General features: G+C 39.7%; 1 protein-coding gene across 4 annotated transcripts in view; it reads right to left on the reverse strand.

Moving 5' to 3' along the window:
* The window catches only part of TRPM1 (transient receptor potential cation channel subfamily M member 1), a 77,823-nt gene that overhangs the window by 13,066 nt on the left and 42,061 nt on the right, over window positions 1-22,696 (reverse strand). For 2 of the 4 annotated variants that reach the window (XM_071441724.1, XM_071441721.1), the window contains exons 5-24: window positions 21,944-22,139; window positions 21,460-21,673; window positions 20,638-20,762; window positions 19,806-19,977; window positions 17,204-17,378; window positions 15,566-15,689; window positions 13,726-13,798; window positions 12,797-12,897; window positions 11,782-11,955; window positions 10,997-11,131; window positions 10,663-10,713; window positions 9,047-9,187; window positions 8,412-8,441; window positions 6,902-7,191; window positions 6,166-6,394; window positions 4,601-4,723; window positions 4,131-4,262; window positions 2,014-2,142; window positions 1,436-1,687; window positions 692-866 (exon numbers count right to left, since the gene is read on the reverse strand). In XM_071441724.1, the coding sequence (XP_071297825.1) occupies window positions 692-866; window positions 1,436-1,687; window positions 2,014-2,142; window positions 4,131-4,262; window positions 4,601-4,723; window positions 6,166-6,394; window positions 6,902-7,191; window positions 8,412-8,441; window positions 9,047-9,187; window positions 10,663-10,713; window positions 10,997-11,131; window positions 11,782-11,955; window positions 12,797-12,897; window positions 13,726-13,798; window positions 15,566-15,689; window positions 17,204-17,378; window positions 19,806-19,977; window positions 20,638-20,762; window positions 21,460-21,673; window positions 21,944-22,139 (3,041 nt within the window). Of the gene's footprint in view, window positions 1-673; window positions 867-1,435; window positions 1,688-2,013; window positions 2,143-4,130; window positions 4,263-4,600; window positions 4,724-6,165; window positions 6,395-6,901; window positions 7,192-8,411; window positions 8,442-9,046; window positions 9,188-10,662; window positions 10,714-10,996; window positions 11,132-11,781; window positions 11,956-12,796; window positions 12,898-13,725; window positions 13,799-15,565; window positions 15,690-17,203; window positions 17,379-19,805; window positions 19,978-20,637; window positions 20,763-21,459; window positions 21,674-21,943; window positions 22,140-22,696 lie in introns of all 4 variants that reach the window. The other 2 variants (XM_071441723.1, XM_071441720.1) reach the window with 1 other exon arrangement.

Genomic DNA, 22,696 nt, shown 5'->3' on the forward strand with positions numbered 1-22,696 from the left:
TCATACAAATTTCAAATATTAACACAAAATTAGCAGTAACAGGACAGCTTACATCTCCTTTAAAATGCTGACAGGTATTTTTTTAAAGCGTGCAGGATTCCTGTAAGAAAGGCTATTTCCGCATCCAAAGCTAATCAAGTGGAGATTGCTTTTTTTGTTTTGTTTTCCCACAGGTGTAGAAAAGAACAACATGAGTGATTAATGAAATGGAAACGTTTCTGAAAGCAGACAGATGTATGACTGGGAGTAAAAATGTATGAGCTCATTGCTTGTGAGTTGGAGATGAAAGGATATGTGTATTTTAACCTCCCTCCACAAGGGATTTATTTCTTTTTTTCTTCTGTTGGAACTGACTCTTAGTAAACCTCTGAATGAAAAGAACATTTCAGAATGATCTCTGTTGATCCCTGCAAGTAAACAGAACACTTCACACTGCCACACTCTTGGACAGGAGAATATTCCAGACTACATCACTTCCTGTGTTAACTGAATCTGAATATAAACCAAGAGAGCAGACACGTGGGTGGGGAAGAGAAAATTGCTCAGCCTCGGGTCTGCCACAAGAAAACAACAACAATATCATCATAAAGCGAAAAAACACAACTTCCAAATTAAAAGCAGTCTTTAATTTGGATCTGATCATCTGCCTGAGAAACAGGAAACAGACTCTTACTATGAATTCTACTCTTACGGTCTATCTGGTCAGCGAACACCTCTCCGTAGATCATCCAGTAGGGCATGTAGAAGATGTTGCGTGCCAGCCTCCAGGAGGGCTCCTCGTCCGGGTGCAGGATGGCCTGCCGGGCCACCCCAAAGCTCATCAGCACCACCAGCATGATGACCACAAAGTACAGCATGTCAATCATCTGCAGAGAGAGAGGAGGCACCACAGAGAGGCTCTCAGCACACCACGGAGCACAGCAGCAGGTCTGTCTGCCAGCAGCATTGCAGCAAACAAAAGGAGAATCTGCTTGACATCGTGCTTTAAGTACTACTCATTAGTACTTCAAGTACTACTCCACTCAGGTATTAAGCATACATACAAAGGCAGAGAAAGCAGTTACTTAAAGGAATACCAGATTATACTTCAAAAGACTTAAAACGCTAAAACCTTTGCTATCCCCATTCCTTTGCATCAAATGTAGTATGCTGTGCTTTCAAGCACAGGCCTCCTCTGTGGCTGCAAAGAGATGATATCAATCATTGCTGTACCATCTCCTGTGCACTGCTGATGGGTGTCTGGATGATCCTGGTGTACCTGCAATCTGTTATTGCATGAGTATTACATCTTGTGTGTGTGCATGAAATTCACATGGCAACTTTTCACAGGCTGTATTCAGTCCTACTCAATAGAAAACTTCTTTTTAAAGCAGAATGGAATTTAGTTTCACATGGAGTTCTTAAAGACATAATTTATAGCAATTTAGGCACTAACCATCTTTCCAATCATCATGACGTAAGGTCCCAGATATTTGTTCACACCAAAGATATCCAGCACTCTAATGTACCAGAAAATGATATCTACACAGTAAATCACTCTTCCATAACCCATGTAAGGCTGGTTCTGCAGGCGAAGAATTGCTCCTATGATAAATACTGAAATAGCCACCAGGTCAGTAATATTCCAGTATTCCTGGAGCCAAACTTTGATTTTTTGGCTCAGCTTGCCAGGCTCTGACATTAAAATCTGAAACAAAAAGCAAACAAACAAATGAACTTACAACAACAAAAAAAAAAAAAAAAAATTAGAAAAAACTCTAAGTTACATTTTTAAAGAAATGGTCATGAAAAAAGACTAATCTTGTCATATCCAACAGGTGTCTGAATATCAGACACCCTAGACTGTCAGCAAAATTTGTTTCAAGCAAGAATATTTTTAGTTATTAGTATATTTGGAATATAAGATTCTTCTCTCTGCTGTGTGACCTCTCAACCCTGTGCACAAGTCCAGGCCATTATAAAGAGCAAGCTTCATTCTGAGGATTGTGAGCTGTTGGTATGGGCAGACTTTACCTCTCTGACTTTCTCCAAAGCCAGTGTCACAATGTAGGAGATGACAATCCATTCCTGGACTGATGGCCACCGTTCCATCCGCACCAAGATGATGTAATTAAATAACATCAAGTAACCAAGGTATGATATCTGCCAAAAAAGAGGAAAATCCTTCATGGATTCTAGATGATGCATTCTAGGATCCTTCCAAACTGGGCAGTATTCAGTTACTTGAGATAACTTATACACACAAAAAAAACCCCAGTCTCCACTAATTTCCATTACACAGTCCTGAATTATTAGTGTAAGCCTAAAGAGCTAACACTCAGTTTTCTATAACCACTCATGTAAATGTCAAATTGGTGGTGCTGGTGTCTCCAAGCTGCACAGCAGCCTTTGGTGACCAGCCAAACTAAAAAATTCTGAGACCTTAGAAACCCAGAGTTAAGAAATCCAAAAGGATTCAATGACTTAAAAGGGAAAAAACAAACCTGGAAGCAAAACAGTAACAAACCAAAGGATATTTCAGGGAGCAAATGGAGTTTTCTACAGAATGTAATTTTCAGTGTGAAATGTTTACCCACCATCTCAAGGCAGAACAGAAAATAAAGCTGTGAGCAGCACCTGCCTAGAGGGGTAGGGAAAATAAAGAGCCATACAGCCCACTTGCTTTCTCCACTCTGTAATGATGTGGTTGAGCCCATCTGGGAAAAATACCCTCTTCAGCTGAAGCCAGAGGCATATGAACTTTGTTTATCAGTTCCTCTTCCTACACTTGTCACTTAAATCCTTCTACATGGACAGTAGGTTTGCAGGTGTTTTGGTTACTTTAGGCAGCTCCCAGTCTCAGGAGCAAGTTTCTTGCTGAAGCCTAATTCAGTAAGAGCAGAGAAGGCTGCATCACCAGAGAAGAAACACCAGACAGAAGGCAGGCAAATCCTCTTAGCTGAGGGGCCTGATAATGCAGGAAAGCAAAGCCCCCTTTACTCAGTTCCCTAATAACTGTGCTAATTAGGACATTCATATGAACCTGTGTGTGGAGGCCAAGTGTGAAATACTCAGCTGCTGAAGACCTTTACTTGAACAAGAAAAAAAATTTCCTTCTCTGCAGGAAGCAGGCCTGCTGCAAAGCCTTCCACACTGGCACAGCCAGGGGCCTCCAGCACCTAAAGGAATCCCAGAGGCTGTGGAACATATGATCCAGACAGCTGAATTATCTCATTTGCTGAAAGAAGAAAAACAGCAATTCTGAAGCACTCTAAACCAGGCCCTTTATGCCTGGGGCTTTTTTAGCCCACTAAAATGTAATTTCTTTGCACTGTAAAACCATGTTGAACACTTTTCTTTGAAATTAAATAGGAATTTTGCTTTTAAATTATTAACTCAGGCAGCAGAAAGGGATCAATGAAGTGTTTTGTGATTAAAATATGCTAAAACTAAAAACCTGCATATTACTATGATCTATCAGATATCAGGCATCCTAATCTTGAACACATAAGAAACCAGTATACCTTTAACAAGGCACACGCAAAATTTATCAGCAGTAGCATGAGCAGATGTTCTGTTTAATTATGACAGTTTAACACCAGATGATTCTTGATGCAATAAATAGAAAATTAGATGCTTGTCAAAAATAAGTATTTTAGTTTAGATTGGTTTTAATTGTTTTATTAAAAGTACCTATGAAGTCTTAGCAGACTGGGATCTGTGCTCCCATCTAGGCTGCACCATCTGAGCAACAGGGCAAGTGGCAATGATACCATGCAGTTGCTTCTTGGGGCCTAAAAGACATTTCAATGCAGAACAGAGCCAGGTCCTTTAGAAAGGAAGAGAATCCAGCCTAGTTTGGATTTGAGTGGCTGGATTGTGGAGCTTGCACTTCATTTGGTGTATTCCACACAGAGCCTCCTTCACAGCACATAGGAGCTTTAGAGGTTGACAATGTCAGCTTTGGTTATTATCCATTCTGTTTCACTGTCTGTGCATTTTCCTCATAATAAAGGGAGTGCTTTACTCATCAGATTCCACAAAAGTCAGTAAAACAATCTATTATATATTTATTACTTTTACATTGGAATCCTTTCAGTTTCACAGGTGTGAGAAAAATGATCACTGTCAGTTTTATCATCTTGACTTACTGTGTAGAACCAAAATTTGACAATAGGTGCATTATAGAATTCATAGATCTTTGTTCCAATTGGAAGGCTTGGTTGTTTTTTCTTTCCATTCTCTTCATCCCCTTTTCGGGAGCCTGTATCTGCATTTGCATCCTGGAAGACCAAATTTGTCAGATTTCATCAATACACAGCAGCAAAAATAGTAGTTTTCCTCAACCACAACCCCAGCCAACTGTTAACTATGCAGGGATTCCCCTGAGCAACACAACTCTTTTTAAAAGTATATAAATAGAATTCTGTAAATCTGGAACTACACAAACACTTCCCATGCCCTGAGAATCCAGTCTATATTCTCCCATAATTGGGAAACTGATTTTATCCCCCAGAGGGAGTTGAGATTTAAACCTGAGTGAGCTACAGCATGATCAGAAAAGTCAGAAAAATGAGCAGTTCTGAGATATTAGAACTTTCTAATAATCTCAATTACTGACCGCATTTTCCTCCTCTTTTTCTTTGCCTTCCTCATTTTCTTTTGATGTCTGGTAGGAGTAGTCATCGTAACTGCGATACTCCAGGAAAAGGATTGTGGGAGGGAAGAGAATTCCCATTATAACCTGTGAACAAGAAAGAATTCAACTCAATATTTGTTTACATTATGGATTTTGTAACAAGGTAGGTCCCAACCCAAAATATTTTTTTTGTATAGTATTCAAGATATTCTGCCATCCTCAAGCCTATAGAAATGAGTAAGTACTTAAGAAGCATTGGCAGCAAGGTATTTCATTAAAATATAGCAGCCAGGAAAGCCTCCCATCTTCACAAATACCCTGCAATTAAGAAATTGTGCTCCAAAATTAGTGTGCAGAGAAATGCCATGGAATGGACACAGTGGTTAAAAGAGACCTTCAGGTTTGTAACTGGAGTTTATAGTTACTTCAGACACCTACTAATATTAGTTTTAATAATTAAAAAAAACTATGAAAGGTAAAAGAATCTTTGCAGATAGCCCTGGGAAAATTCTCTTACTATATGAGATTGCTTAGATAAAGAAACACAAGTCAAAGTACAGAAAAGGAGCAGAGAAAAGAAGGCAGGTAATAAACCAGAACAAACATCAGGAGGTTAATTAATTCTTTGGAAAAAAGAAAGGAAACTAATAAACAGATTTGGGAGGTAACATGATGCAATCTGAAAGGCAGATTCAGCTCCCTGAAGATTTTAAACAGGTTTAAGAGGGAGCTATGAGAAAGTGGAAATAAACTGAGAATGGCAGAGACAGTGCAATGTGTATGTCAGCAAACTTGGGAATCATACCTGGGAAAACAGATACAGCACTTTGTCAATGGGGATTTAAGGAAATAAGGAGGTGAGCAGGATGGGTCTCCATATGGGTGACAGCAACTGCATAACTCAACACAGAAAGGATTCCATTCACATGAAAACACACACAAGCAAACACTGCTCTGCTTCCTTGGTGTTGACTCACTCGTGTTTCTCTTCTTAGAGCCCCCTCACATCACTTGGGTTTTTTTGTAAATCAAACAATTAGGAAATACTAAAATCAGTAAGAGAGACTGCATCATCAAATCACAGAAGCAGGAAATAAAAATCACATGGTTTCACACAATGCAATTGCACAGATTTTACTCTTTTCAAAACTGAGTCTCAACTGGTAAGGTATTAAGCAATTTAAGAAGCATGTGTCCACATATGGTTTATTTTATCTCTATTCCCATTGCATGGACCCCTAATGGAAATATTTTTGCTTGTCTACAACTGATTTTTAATAGGAGCATGTTCTCAATTAACAAATCTCATGCTTTATTGAAAGCCACAATTTGTCTCTCAGATTCCAATCATGCTAAGTATTTTATGGAGTTATATTTTCCTTTGTCATAGTGTAATATTCCTTAGATATCCTGAAACTGGAAGCTAAAGAAATTAGCTTTATAACAGATATGTTCTTGAAACATTTCTAAATAAGTGACTTTTGCTATGTGTAGCAAAGTGCTGCACCCAACAAGCTCTCTCTGGAGATGATGCAGAACAGAAATACCTTCAGGCCGGGGTTTTTGCGCATGCGCAGCCGCCCCATCCACATGTCTGTCAGGAGCATCTGGCTGCAGGTGTGAGCAATGAAGTCCCTGTGTTTAGCTGCCACAGCCAGCTTCAGGCAGGTAGAATTACTCCAGTTTTTCAGTTCATACGTCAGCAATTTCATGGCAATCTGCTCATCATGTTTATAGGACTGATCCAAGAGCTCAACAGCCAACTGACCAAAATCTCTGGAACAAGATAAGATCAGTGAAGTTTGACTTAGAAATCAGTCTGCTTTGGGTTTTTAGCTCTGTTCACAGGGCATCATGCTTATCCACAGACATGTATCCACAAGAACAACTAATCTCTTAATTTGGGACAGTCGACAAAAGTTCCAAACACACTGTTAATGAACAGAGGGAATTCACTTAGACCAAAACATCTTGAAGGCAGTTTAGAGATAGCATCAGATACTCCTTAATTTCTGGGAGTAAATTCTAAAAATAACTTTGTGAAACAGAACTAGCTAGTTTTAGAGGGAGAAGCTCAAGAAAGAATGAATTCTGTCTGAAAAAATGCAAGTCTTCTCCTTGCTAGTGTTGCCTTGAGATCCCAAGACCACATTTTTCCTTATCTGTAATTGATAAATTGGCTCCAAATGGCATTCTGTGAAACTACATTTAGAAATTATTGTACTGAACTAAAAGTAAAGTTTCTCAGCAAGTAGATATAAAATCTGCTCTGCATCTACTAACTTTGAGTTGTTGTCCAGATCCTGAGAGATGTCATCCACCAGCTCACTCTCTGAGGACTCATGTGCCATAGATTTGTAGAGTTTACAGGCCACAAGAGCCTTGGCCATGGATTCCTCCCCTCGTTGCCAAAGGAACAGGGCCATCTTCTGCCGTTTCATGAGCACAGCCCACACCATCAGCTCATGGAAGGGGTACTGAAAGCGGCTGACTTCTGGGTCATCCACATCAATATCAATCTCTTCCTCCTTTTTCTTCTTTTTCTTCTTCCCTTTGGTGGGAGGCTCATCATCCTGGGAAGAAAAATTGTTCCCATCAGCTTTTAACAGCTCACCTGACAACAGCACCATGCATGGAACGAGTACTGAGAGGACACATTAACACTCAAAGTTCTACCTTGGTTTTGCTGTTTGCTACCATGAATGCAATAGGACACAGCATGCACTGGGCAAGCACACACAGACTCAGCTTTTGTGCAGGGTGCTGTTTCTTGTACACATAATTACGAGTCACCCATCCTGGAAAAGTGCAGTAGACCCCCCGGTACTGCAGGCATCCCTTCACACTGCATTGTACACAGATCCCAACTTCATTGGAATTGCACAGGCTGGCCTGCAACAAATTGATATTTACTGAATTCCTCTGCAGTGTCAGTGGGACTCTAACAAAGCTGAATTCCCTACAGATAGGCTCCACTGTCATTTCTGATTCCACATGTCTGTGTCTATCCCTGCACATCTTCCAGGTACCAGAGCACTTTTCTGACTGACGTGCAGGCCATGGTAACATGCAAAAGGCAAAGACAGGCACACAGCACCCTTAAGAACAGCAAGATACCAAAGGGAGTCTTCACCTTGGAATAAGCAATCTCCTCCTATGTATGCAGTGCACCTGGAAGGTATTAAGTATCTCATTTCTTAAAGGGATAGGGAGGATAGGCCATTACTACAGGAACCAACATGGAAGTAACTGAAGGGAAGTAGTGACAATGAAGCAGGATCCTGAAGGGAGAAAAGCCATGATTGGGAAAATTAGGGTTTAAAAAATATAGGAAGAACATTGCATATATAAGACAGAGCTCATCATCACTGTAGACTGTGATCCAATCTCAGAAGTGGATTGCAAGTAAAAGAAATTCCTATTCTACAAAATCAGTTCTTGTTCAAGCAAACTCAGCATTATGCATTATTTTTCAACAAAATTTAAATCCAAATTCAGAATTCAACCTCCCACACCATTTCCAAAGATGACTCTTCAGCTCAGCTGAACTGAGCATGTACTTCTCCTTGAGCAGCTTTAATAACTGTAAGTGGTGACCTCTGTCCTCTATGGAAAATTCAGGGGCCATCAATTACACAAAGTATTTACCACCTCTGAAGCACAGGACATAAAATCTCAAATGGAGGACAAAAAGTGAGGTCCTCTACACCCTAGGAAAATCAAATAAAAACAAAAGTGTATTGTACCAGGAAACGTTTTGATAAAACCAGTTTTTTAAATAAATCAAACTTACCTCCATTCCCAGTAGTTTAAGAGCTTTTGGCTGAATATTAAAAAATAGAAAAGAAAATCAGTTAGATGGGAGGAAAATTTGAGAGACCAAACAATACCAAGCAAACCCATTTTCAATACAAATGTACAGCATTTATTATGAAACTTACTGTTATAAATAATTGTACCAATAGTGCTGCAATTAGTTACTCTTCATTTAAATTGTATTTGCAGGAATCAATGGGTTAGGAAATATTTATCCTGCACTCAAAGGAAAGATTTTAATTCAGACTGAAGAGTTAAATTAATAATTTGATAAATAATGCTTTGAGAATTAAAATCACCACATTGTCACAAAAGCCAAAATAAAATATTGCTTCTAAGCACACCACCATTAGGAATACTTGGATTGTAAACTACTGGAATGGGAGGAAATTCACCTCCAGATCAGTGCATTCACCACTCTCATGTCCTCACATCCTTTAACACAGATGTCTTACAACTTTCTTATATTACTTCACTCTTGGAGTTTCAACTTCTACCTTGCAGCACTTCTTTAGAATTTAATATGCAGTGTTTCACAAAAACAAAGAAACAGAGTGTTACTTATTTTTACCACCACCATAATGGCCACATCTAGAATTAATTAATTCTTACCCTCTTTGGTCCAAATAAATTATTATAAAGGGTCCGAAAGCTTTTCCGAGTGTAGTTGCAGCGATAGGCTCCACCCATGAGATATTCCAGGACAAGACCAATATCTATGAGGCTGATATGATAATCTGGTGGAAGATTTCCCTAACAAAAAAACCCCACAACTTAATAAGGATTTAGGATAAGAAAACATGACACAGATTAAATTGCCTGGCTAGACATATGTCACGATTAAATTGGAACACGGGTATTATTTACAGCCACTGGGTTCAGTCTTTGAACATTTGTATGAAATTAACTGATTCACATAATGAAAATTTTTGGGGTCATAGCTTCTTGGTTTTGTTGTTAGCAGAATTCATATTTCTGAACAAATTTTCATTTGATTTACTCACATATGAGTGTCCATACAAGTTTATATTGTTACAAGGGTTATATTCATGAACTTAAACTCTGTACTAATTGTCATTAATCCAGTATAAAAGCATGGCAATTTCATGGTGACTATCCCTGATAATCATACTTTACGTACTTTTTTAATGGAAACTTATATTTCATCATATTATCTGCAGCTGAGACTACAATGCAGACCATGATTAATGTGCAGCCCAGAATCAAAGCAAAAGGCAAACTCTAATTTTGGCAGTTACAGCTAAAACTGGATAATTGTATAGACTCCACTGGAAAAAAAATGGTGCTTCATGGTCCAAGCTACATCCTACAGCAATGACTGGTTCTACATCACCACTGAGCAGCTGCTATGATGGAACAAGCACAGCCTAAGGAAGCACATCACCTCCAGGTTAACCCAACTGAATCCCCGGGACTGCCGCTGAGGGAGGGAGCATGGAAATGCAATGGAAAAGAGGAGACACAGACAGACAGAATGCAGAGGAACATTAGTGACACTCACAGTAACAACACTGAATGAGAAAAGTGTTAAGCTATGAAGCAGATGAATATGAATTAAACATTAACACAGTACTGCATAATCCCCACATCTGAACCTCCCTAGAATAACTGGGAGTTTTCCTGCAGAAATTAAAACAGACAATTTCATGTAGCTGAATTTAACTGAATGAAAGCTTCAAAGCCTCTAAGAGAAAATACAACAAATCTCACAATGACCCTCCCTACTCACACACAATGAACAAATTTTCATGTAATGGAAAAAAATGAGTAACAAATGACAGAAGAGATTTTCTCCAGGTAAAAAGTTGGACTAGTGAGGGAAAAGTAACTGGAAAACACACAAGGAAACAAACAAAATGCAAGAAATTCTACAGACATGAGTGGGGCTTCCAGTTAACCTAGCAGGCCTTTCCTTCCACTCCTCCCCTGTAATGCTGCATTGGGAGCTTCTTGTAGAGAAGAAACAGTGTCAACCTGAATCCCAAATGCCACTATAGGAGCTTAATTCAGTTAACTCCTTAGTTTTTAAATTACTAGCACTGCCATACCCAAGTCAGACTGACATCACTCTTTGCTACACAGGGAGACATTTAACTTTTCCTAACAGCTGCTATCTAATTTCAAATGGCTGCTTGGCCCCATGCTATACTTGCTTTTACTGTTGATTCACATGGCTAATGCAATCACACAATTGTAACACTGCTTACCTTTTTCACATCTCTGACTAGCAAATGCAGCGTATTTGGCGGACCCAGTCTCTGAAACAAAAGTAATTCATGGTCCATTAGAGCTTCAGTTCCTCAGATTTTTTGCAAACATGAACACAATTAGTGATCTGGCAGCTTATGCAGAACTTCAGACAACAGCCATGTGCCATCACACCCCAGAGGGGTGAAAAGAAGGAACTGGGCTACAGTGACAAACACCTTTCTATCAAGATCTGTGTAATATTCCTTTTTTATAAACCCTTCTGTGGTGATTCAAGTCACATACACAGTGGCAAAATACCACAGGTCTTTCTTAGCATTTCTGCTCACTCACAGTGTTATACAGCTCCTCCAGGCGAGGAATGGTCAGGAAGTGCTGCATGTTCACTCCATTCTCAATGAGCAGTTTCACAAAGTCCACTCGATCCAGGACCAGTGCATCCAGCATAGCCTGCTCCAGGGAGTTCACCTGAATTGCAGGGTGGAGAATGGGAGACCACATGAGTACAAATGAGCTGCTTGGGCAGCAGCCACAGCCATTTTCACTACTTAGGATATGGACTGAGTTCCCACATATGTTAGTTGGTCTGTAAGTAAAAAGGAATTGAGAAAGTAACATTTTAACCACGTGAAGTGAGTAGAGATAGCAGAGAATTCCAAACCTTTAGCAATACAATTGTAGCTTTCAGTCTTTCAACATGTATCTTTCAATCATTTTGTTCAGTATTTTTAACTAAACCAGGCATACCAAGCCTGGCACATTATGTGAAAAGGGATTTACTTGCTCAGCATGATAGGAACAAGTTAAACCAACACATTCACAGAAGGAAGATGTTCACTGTTGGTCTTATTTCCTTCTGACAAGTGCAGGGAAGAAGATGCTGCAGCTCAGTACTGACTTGTACTGTTATGGCTGCATGTGGTGCACATGGGATGAGAGAGGGATTCTTGGCTCCAACACCCAACAGCATTCCTGCAGAATCTACAGCTGATCTTGTGGGAATGTGCAAAAGAACATTCTACAGAATAAAAATGTGCATCTTCCTTCTGTCTTTGTACCTCAGAATGAAAAAAAAAAAAATCTTCAGCACTTTTTTTATACTAATACTTTTCTCTTACCCAGTTCAGGAGTTCAAGTTTTCTTGGGTCTGTTTCTTCTTCTGGTTCTTCTTTTGCTTTTCCTCCCTTTTTCTTTCCTTTTCCTTTCCCTCTGCCTGCTTTAGTCTGAGGTGCTGGAGATTTCTTTTCCTTCTCAGGAGCTGTACCATCAGGAGCTGTAAGGCTTCCTAAAGGCTATATTTACAATGCATTAAAGCATTAGAAATCTAATTGATCTTACAGGAACTATTTAACTGAGTACATTCCTACCAAGCTCACCCCCCCAGTCACCACTTCTCACATTGAGTCAACTAAAAATGGTAATTTGTCTAAGTTTAAGGGCCTTTCTGCATAGTCACAGCTTTACCCCTTCTTAAAAGCTGTTAAGTCTAAATAACACTGAAAGTCAAAGCAGTGAAGGAGCTTGACTGGGGAGAATTTCTCTTGAAAAATAAAATCAGTGTGAAAGGACTGGGACACTTCAGGTCCTTCGCTCTCTCTGAAAGCAATAGTTGTGAAAATAAATAGCAACAAGAGCTGGACAGAAAGAGCCTAACAAGAATGGTGCATGATGCCAAACAGCATCCATACTGCAGAGCAGAGAGGACAGAGAGCCACTCACTGGTTCATTTCTGTTCTGCAGACAGTATTTCTGTCTGCAGAAGACACATTTATTCTTCAGCTAAAGTCCTTCCCCTTTCCAACCTGTCTGCCCAGGGCAGAGGCACACATGCACCACACTTTGGAGACTTATCTTGCTCCAGATAATGCTTAGGTTACATAAACTGCACAGGGAAGAAAACTGGATTGCTGCTCTCCTCATGACACCTTGGAGCAATTCAGCATCAGATGGTTCACACAGCAAAGCAAAAAGCACCAACACAGTGAGACATAAAAATAGCTTAAATAAAGGATTTTAATTACACAGGTGAACTGCAGTGTTTCCCCATTGCTGCCAGTGCAGCATCAAACTCAAGGTGTAAATATTACACAACTTAATTTAAACTACTGAGAAACACAGAAAACGTTGTCTTACTGGCCAGTGGTGTCCAAAGACAAAGATTTGGCTGCGTGCAATGTCTACACGATTCCAGGCCAAAGCCAGGCTGAGCTGGTCTGGAGCAGATGCATTGGTACCTGAACAGAAACACACAGAGGTTTCATATTTCACACATGATGAAACAACACTGGACAACCTTCTGCAATAACTAGGAAACAGCAAGTCTGGCTCCATATCATACTACCATTAGAATAATTCTGACACAAAGCAGTTGATTCATCTAATCAAATTATAGCATCTTCCATTTAACCCTATAATCCTAATTTCCAAAGGATTAATGAGATTGTCTCCGTTTGTTTTTTTTTAAAGCTTCCATATTGACTTTTATTCTGATGCAAAAGACAGATGTTTAATTCTTCTTAAAGACTCCTCTCAGCTCCTCTGGCAGATACTGTACATAAAAGTGTAAATTTGGGGACTCCAGAGATCCCATACAGAACCTGCATCAACTACTGTATACCCACAGACAGAAAACAGTTGTCTCAGCAAACATAACAAACCCCAATTAAATATGGAACTGATCCTATTGCTCTAAGGTTTAAATGGCACAATCTGAGATCTGCAAAAATCCAGACAGTCTTTCATCTTCCCACTTTTTTTCCCTAACTTTATTAAAGTATGCTAGAACTGCAATAAAATGAGCTGAAGTATCAGCAGTACAGCAGTACAGTTGTTGCAGCACTCCCATCCATCCCAAGATTTCAGGGGAGGAAAGCCACACAAAACTTTCAATCTAGATTTTATGCTTCATGTTAATCTGAACATTAACCAAACACACCCAGCCACTTATTAAAATCCAAGTGAAGAAATCAAAGACTGAAACACAAAGAGTGAATGTCAGACAGTGCATAGGGATGTCCTCTTGGGATGCTTGTGCAGCCCTCCTGAGTGCCTGGAACACCCACCTTTGAGGAGAGCAGTGAGGATGGACATCTCAATGTCGTGCTGCCCTTCCGAGCCCATGCGGAACACGGTGATCTACAACCAAGCACACAAAATTACAGCTCAGCAAAGAGAGACACTGAACATGTGCATAGAAAATGGGGCAGAATGGTGCTGCTTCCTTATTCCCTTCAACTTAAGATTTTTCAAAAAGTACAGTTCAACTAAATTTTTCTTTGAAATTTGGTTTTCACAGAAGTGTTTAATTAAATTCTTTCAGTGAAGTTATCCTATAATATCCCTGCATTGGTGAACATGACAAACCTAATGAAAAATCTTTACCAAACCCATGTATTCTAAAATATGGTGACAAAACTGCCATGCAAAACCAATTGTTTTCTGATGGTTCTATTACTTCCTAGTAGTAATGGAAATGGAAATGCTAGCTACCCAAGATAATTATCATAGCATCTATTTTATTGATGATAACACTCAAACAATTTTTAGCTGCAGGATGTGTTACATGTGACAATTAAAAAAGCAGAATCAAGTAAAAAAAAGGCAATTCTTTTTAGTCACATTTGCTTAGTTCAGTCCATTGCAATTCAATGATTTTAAAAATAGTAATTAATGTAAAGCTTAGCCATTTAACTACATACTAGATGACTTATTATTCAAAAGCAGAATAACCAAATATTCTGTGTTAACAAACTTAATACCAAATGCAGACCAAAAAAACCTCAAATTCTTCATTTTCCAAAAGCAGCTACTCACATTAACTACTGAGAATAGCAATTTTCTCAAGAGTTGGAATATATTTTGCAGGAATGCAAAGATACATGACATTAGAAAAAGAAGAACTATGGGAAAAATATTACTAATTAGCAAGAACAGACAAAACTATCAACAGAAAACCATAACCACAAGTCTGCTTAGGCTGCACAGCTAGTGTCTTAATTTTGCTGAGTAAACCAGGCGTGCTCTGATGCACATTTTAAATTCAAAACAGTCTGACTAAAGCAGCTGTGGGCTCTCCTCTTTTCTCAAACCAATTTTTTAGGAAGGCTGATTCTCTTTTCAGTCAGCTCATCAGAGTCATGTTTACTATCAACTTTACATCCAGTGAAGGTGTACGTATGGAACTCATCTTGGCATCATATTTACAAAACTTCACAGAAAGAATTACTCAAACACTCAGGGTTTCATTCTGCCTGCAAGGACATAGTGAATGCAGTTTCAATATACTGCTTCCAGACCACAGATGTGAATGTCAAAGGTTTTCTTTTCCTGAGCACACTTTTCTCTGCAGCTGGGACGTGGGAGGCAGGCAGGAGCCTGAGTGAGGGCTGCAGCACACACAGCAGACCTGCAGCAAACCAGGAGCAAGGAAGGGGGGGATCTTCAGGAAAACAATGCTTCAGTTCCTTTCAACAGGCTGCCAAGCCCCCTTCCGTGGAATGAAAGGCTGTTAAGGAGTAACTATGTCAGAAAACAAAAATGTGTTGTTGTGCTCTGAATGCTTTTTGCTCCTAGGAACCCTTTCTTCAATTATCCTTCCTCCACTTTTGGCACTGGATCCTGGGTTTAGAGCATTTCTCTTGGTGTCTTGTTCTGCCTTGCTGAAGTCTGTGGAAAAAGATTCCTACAATTTACACAGGAGAAGCATCTGAAATTTGGTTTTGGGTCTTTCCAGAAGATGTAATCCCTTCTTGGCCTATGCTTATGAATGAATATGTACATTTAATGCAGCTGTATGGGGGGAAAAAAAGCTTAAACTATAACCCTGGGAAAATGGCATTTAAAAGTACTCCATAAAGTTTGGTCACAGAAATCACCTTTGTGAACTATTTTTAGGATACTTACAAGTTCTTTTTTTTTCATGCACTCCATAAGAATGACAAACAGCTGATGAGCTTGATTCCTGTTGTAGTTAAAGGTTTTCTGGATGGTAACTAGAAGCTGGTCCCTAAGGGATTCATTTATTATCCTAAATGAAAAATGAGACATAAAAGAGGACATTGCCAGAATGAATATATATTTGGAAGGCCTACTGTTTAAGAAACTATAATATCCAATTATTCACCTTATATATTACAGATATACTTCTGTTAACAATTTCAGTCTTCAGGATTTTATCATTAGGCTATACAGGGCCCCTACCTTTGCTTGTAAATGTTCCAACTCCCTTTGCATATAGCTAAAAACCCCAAAATACTCCACACTTCTGAAACGTCACCTTGGTTATGGTCTTAAACAGAGGACTGAACTTGCTAATGCATCTGAAACCTCATAATACCCAACTGATAAACAAACAAACAATCCAAAAGATAACTTAAGAAATTGGATTGAAAACATTATAGAAAGGTCAGGAATGTTTTCTCTCCCAAGGCATTACAAAACAGCCCTTCAATCTTCATCCATTTCCCAATAAAACACATGTGTTTTCAGATTATGGCAAACATTACCAGCAGGTGCCTGAGAGATGTAGTAAAATTCAAAATTCACTGTGAGAAAATGATTGGACTGACAAAAAACTCTCATTATAGATCTGCCTTACTAGATGAACACATTTATCACAATTATTGGAGAAGAAAATTGGACACTGCATCATGTGCACTGTCACTGGGAGGGAAAGTCATGCAGTGAGCACATCTCTGAAAACTGATCCTGATAAGCTCTTTCAATTACCTAGGAGGTGATTGGAAAAATGAATAAGAGAAAAAAAAAAAAGCAAACCGAGTTTGATCTAAACTAAGGAAGCTTGTTAGACAGAAAGGAAAGTTGCTGAATCATAAGTACTGCTGGTGCAATTAAATATGTGCTATGTCTAAACACCAACAAAATCCAGCATAAGAGCTGCTCTCCTAATTCAGCAAATAACATCCACACTGCTTGCAACACTACTTGTCTGCTTAATATTTAATCCAAGCTAAGCTTCAACTTCAGTATAGGAAATAGGTTCTATCTTCAGCACAAGACAGGTATGCCACAACTTAATTAAGACAATATACAAGGTGTTTGCCTGGAAGGCAAAAGCAAGAGAATGAAGGAAGCCCAGAATTCCCACAGCCGGACACTGGTCTGGCCAGTGGACAATGAAATTAATTCACACAACACAGCAGAATCAGGCAGCACAAATTTTGCAAATCCATGCACTAATTAACCTCAGCCCTGGCCTGAAGAGTTACTCCTGGGAACTTGTCCTTGTTTCTACCGTGCTCCATCCAGCACTAAGAATATTGCAGCAGACCCTGATGGAGCTTATAAAACAGTGTGCTGTGCTGAGAGAAAGATCATTTCAAAGGACCATAACATGCAGTCAAAGTGGTAATAACTTCTACTCACTAACTTCAGGGCTAAGACCAAACGGGCAACAAAAGCTGGCTGACAGCAGAATGCCTCTGCTAGCAGCATTTTATCCTTGAGGGTTTTTTTAATGAAGCTCTATGAAAGCAAGGCATACAGTCCTACACAGCTTTGGTGAAGATCTTGAACCCTTACCCTCCTTCCTCTGAGTACTTGTGTGCAAATGACAGAATGTCTGACGCTCGCCCGCTGCCGTCGCAGATCACCACCGGGAGAGGGGGGTCTTCCCGCAGGCACTCCAAGACAATGGAGATCACATTGGGACCTCCTTCTACTATGAGCCCAACCACAGGAACACCTTGCCCCAGTCCTGCAAAAACCAGAAGAACAGAAACAAGAAAAAAAAAAGTGTCATTGAAACTTAGTCTAAGAAATTGGGATAAGCGGATGTGATTTCTGTGTTAGAGCACTGCTTCCAACCAGAGCCCCTAGGAAAAATGATGGCCATTTTGTGGCCAATGTGAGCAAAAACATCCATATGCTGTTCCCAAGCCCAAAAGGAAAAGAGTAAGATGTCTTTCTGCCCTTGCTTTTGTATCAGCTCCATGCTGATAACTTATCCATGCAGTGATGGTGGATGTTTGTAAGCTCTCTCAATAGACACCAGGTACAGATAAAGCAGCTAACATGCCTGTCCTATTGCTTCATCAGCTTTGCTGTTGCTTGGATGGCTCCCAGCCTTTGATGCTTTACTCTTCATTGGTTACCTAGGGAAGTCTTCAGTGAGGTGACATACCTATGCTTATTCCTAAGATAAAAATGGAATTAGTGTTTTTATCATGAGGCTGAAATGGCTGGCCGATGGAAGAGACGACAGCTGAGCATCCCTTTGCTGTCCCTGCCTCACTGTGATCTCCAGGCATAGGATGACAAAGGGAAGCCCACAGGTCACATGGTCTCAGTAGCCTTGAGTCACAAGAAACTTGGGGAAATGAAGGACAAAACATTACCTGAATGCTGACTAATTCCACTATCATAAGCAATCGAATTCAGTTCTTAACCTGTGAAATGACCAGCGCTTTATAAAGATGCACTTTTTTGTTTGGCTGAGAATGCGTGAAAGAATTCATGTTTTCAACCTGGATTCCTCTCTGCAGAACAGGAACACCATGCACAGTGACAGGAGAAGCTTCCTGACATCCTCCTGTCAGTACACCCCAGCTCTGATAAGGAGGAGTCACAGAGCAGGGGCCGGCCTGTGTGTCCATGAAATCTTTAGTGATTCCTCCTGAGATTTCCAGCAGAGGTGCCTGTGCTTGGAGTGATTAAGAAGAAACAAAACAACTCCCTGTATGTTGTAACTAGCAGGTGTACTGCAGCCCTTGACAGAACAGGCTGCTATGTGTAATTCCCAACTTTGCCTTCTCATGACAAAAACCATCAAACACTACCTAAACCAGAGCTGATATCCCCAAGCCCCAGTGCATTAAAAGGAATGGCACAGAACATCCCATTCTCTAGGCCCTGAATTCCTGATTTTTCAAGCTAATGCTCCCTTTTACAACCTTCCAGCTCTGCCATCACTTCTACAGAAGACAAAGATGACAAAAGCAGGCTGAGCTGTTTCCATCTGTGGGCAGCAGCACCTGGCACTGCCTCCATGCTCAAAGGCAAGGGGCAGCATTTTCCTGAGCTGTTTCCCAGGCTCACCACAGGCAGAGGGCAGCACTTCAAGAATTCCCAGAACATTTGGATACCTCATGGCTGATCTCTAACTGCACCTTGTGCTTTACCTGCCACTCTGATGGAGTTTTCTGCTCTACCCATAAGAGCACTTAGACCCTATAAGGAACTTCTCTGGAATTCAATGCTATTGCCATTCTGGATGTGTTTCTTTTTTCTTATTTTTAGAGGCTTACACAGTTTACAGGGGTACCAGTGAGAGGGAAGAAAAGCAACTGGAAGAACTGGTGTAGATTCTCCAGTAGCTCTTAACTGATGTGTGAATTGAAAGACTATTAAGATTTTTTGGACCATTTTTAATTAGGGTTGTGGAGTTATTTTTAAATAGTTTATATATTTTCTATCTAACCTTTTAAAATTATTATTTTACATGTTAATGAATATATATCTTTTAAAATAATTATTTTCTAAATAACAATGGGAAAAATTCTAGAAAATTATTTTAAAGAGGCCATAATAGCTGGAAGAAATTTCAAACTGCACAAAACTCTAAATATGAAAGCATTAAGGTGAAATTATCTTAATTGTCTTTAAAAATCAAAATGCCTGCTACGTTTATCAGGAAGATCAAAGAATTTTGAGTGAGATATTTCAAATGAAACAAATCCGTATATAAAAGAGAAAATAAAATGTGTGAATATTCAGAATCAGAAATCGCTGAGCTGCACAGGATTCCTGTAAACAGGAACTGTAAAAAATCCCCTCATTCTGTGTGTTTACTGATGCTTTTGAATTCTAGCCTAGAAGTGCACAAATTTTTTGCATTTCCTTTTCCTTAGATTCTCACTGCTTTGAAGCTTCTCCTCACTATGATTTGCCAATTTTTCCTCATCCCTTTCTGCAATCCTTACTCCATGGCGTTCCTGCCTGGTTCAATGTGGGCTCTTCCACCACTTATCAAACAGCACACGTTCCATTCCAGTCACACAGTCCTGATCACATTTCCATGGAAAGAGCTGGAAGAAGCCTTTAATTTCCATAATTTCAAGTGCTTCAAGCCCTCCTTACCCTCCTTCAAGATGTTATGGTCACAGTTTGCCCCACTCGTACTTACGTGTGTTAATCTTCTGGAGGGAAATGTGTTTTTCCAGCTGACGCCGTAACTTGACTTCAGCTCCATATTTACCTAATGTGCCATTGTCTGCCAGAATGAAGTGGGTGTGGGAACTGTTGAGCACAGAGAGCTTACTTAAAGGGTTTGACATGGTTTGGTAAACTCGGGTTACCTGTGTGTCAAGAGGAGAGATGCACTGAGATTAGAACTAAGAATCAAATGGGAAAATACCCCACACCACCCAAGAGAGGCACACTCAGTCTTCTGGGGAAACAAACCAAGCAAATCTCTATAAAAAACAGAGGAGAATTAGAAATGGAGCTTGCTTTTACATTCCAAATCTGTCCTCCTGACAGCACTGTTTTCTTTGGAGGATGACAGTCAGATTGTGCACTCCCCTGCATGTTCCCCTAAGCTCATTACCATGCTCTCCTTGTTCACACACTGTGCTGTTACATAATCCTCTTAGTGCATTAGAAAATACATTCTCATCTGGAGTTCCTAGTAATTCATATGCCACTCCAGAGTACCCCCCTATGATAAATGCCAGCCCTTATGTGATTTACAGAAGGCTCAGGAGTGCCACACTGAAGTTGGGATGTAAAACTGTCACCACAGAGAGGTCTTTACTAATGAAAGCAATGGAAACCTCACCAATTCCATATTTACTTTGAGGTCATTTATGACAATCTGAGAAATATTCTTAAACAACAGGTTTTCTCACAAAATTGTTCAATTTCACCTTCTAGGCCTGCGTCAGAAATGGAAAAAAGTGGTATTTCAGAAATAATAACAATGTATTTTTCACAGAGCTGTTTCCTTAGACACTTACATCTTTTCCTATTAGATCTTCCTTGTTTTCTACAATGCCCCACGGTGCAATTCCTATGGCACATATTCGTCCTCTGGATTTGGAAGAATGATCTTTCAAGGCATCTCCCACATGACGAATGACACCTATTGGTACAATTAATTTAATGCATTTTTGGCACTTTAGATTGATCGCTAAACAACAGAATTTTCTTCTTGTCTCTCAGGGAGCTACTGTGTTGCTTTTACTACTAAACTGGTATTTTATAGTAGAAGATGCAATGCAGACAACCGTGCTTTTATTTTGTAATGGTTGTGTTGTAAGTCCCATGACCTTCTCACATCATTGTGCTGAATTCAGTGAAGTCTGTGGAAGACTTACCCTCTTACCAACTCGCCACAGTGAAATCTGTACCCTTGTCTGAGATATGTTATTCATTGGACACAAACCATGACAGCAGGAAATACACTTTCAGTAATAAATAGATCTTTGTACAAAAAAAACACACCAAAGTTAAATTTGGAGTAGGAAACTTCTTAACTACAAGGATAACCAAGCACTAAAAGAAGTGTATTAGAGCTAGTGGTAGATTCCTTGCTACTGAAACCAAGGCTGAAATTTGTTTTCAGGGGAAACACCAAGTAATGCAAATCAATACTGACCCAGGAAAATCTTATGGTCTGGGCTGGGTAGGAGATTAACACAAATGATTACAATGCTCCTTTTTTGGTCTATTGGGTAATGACTCGTTCATGTAGACTTAAATCTTCTGCCTGTGGGAAAGATTAGTAAATGAACATCACTGAATTCTTAAGTAAACAAAAAGTGATGGCAATTGCTTACCTGTACTAACACCACCAGTGAAAATCCAAGCTCCTGTGGTCATGGCAGCCTTTATCAGACCTTTTCCAAACACTTGCTTTAATTTTGGTTGCATTTCAAAGTTCTGGAGGCCTCCATGGACAGAGATTAAGAGTTTGGGCAGTTCCAGTTGCCAGTCTTTCACCATGAGGTGCAGCAGAGAATCTGGTTTAGTGTCATAGGACACACGGATGTACTGCAAAGAGCAATGTGTAATGCTGTCATTCAACCTGTTCAGAAAAATTCTCTGAGCAAAGAATGGTTACTGCTTGCCTTTCATCCTGAAGAGAGAGTTTTACAATTTTCAAACAAAGAAACAAACCTAAGTTTGGATTTCTTCAGAAGAGAGGAAAAACAAAGAGAATTTTTGAAGAAGTTTGAACTGCTGTTACTTTTACTGCTAAGAAAAATCAAGTCTGTTGAACACCAGATGAATAAATACCTTAAAGTACCCTATGCCCCTTACCATGGCCTTATTTGAATGTCCTCCTCCCTGGAATTCCAGGTTTCCATAGGCATCTGTTGGGTATGCTTGGGTGTGTTTACTGACAGACCATTTCTCTGGCTGAGCTTCCACTTGCTTCGTTTCTTCTTCATTTTTATTAGCTGTTATACTTGGAGGAGGTGGAATATGTTGGTTAATGAGCTGGCCACAGCAGCACCTGGAGGTTAAAATACGAAGTGACTTTGATTACAGTATCTTCCATATTAAAAAAAAATAATCAGAAATTGGATTTTCAACTGCCCAAGAGGAATAATAGAAAACACCGCTCACATACACATATGTGCCAGAATGAACAGGCTTAGGTATTTTTTAACATGCAAAGATAAAAAAATTCACTTCACTTGTGTCATGCAATGGAAAGCTGTTCTAGGTAAAAGGCCAGGCAAGGAGGAAGAATGCAGAACAGGAGCACTGACCACCTATTTCTTACTTAGAGGTGACAGCTTGCATGTGACATTAACTGTTCTGTTATCCACACAAGCTGGACCACAATATGCAGCTAGCCCATGGAGCAATATTAATATTTAGAATAAGAAATCAAATCCCCCCATCTGCTATTGTCATTGGTAATATCATACCAACTGTGAAGGATGGCACCACAGTGCTGCACCCTTGCTTTCAGAATTCACTATGAATCTATCATGGTTAGCAAAGTTAGGAGCTAACAACTCACTGCCTCCCTGCTCCCAGCCTTGCCATCTCTCATCTCTGTGA

Source organism: Agelaius tricolor, unplaced genomic scaffold (assembly GCF_023055355.1).
Source record: "Agelaius tricolor isolate 1412-34295 unplaced genomic scaffold, bAgeTri1.0.p SCAF_16, whole genome shotgun sequence".
Classification (NCBI taxonomy): Eukaryota; Metazoa; Chordata; class Aves; order Passeriformes; family Icteridae; genus Agelaius; species Agelaius tricolor.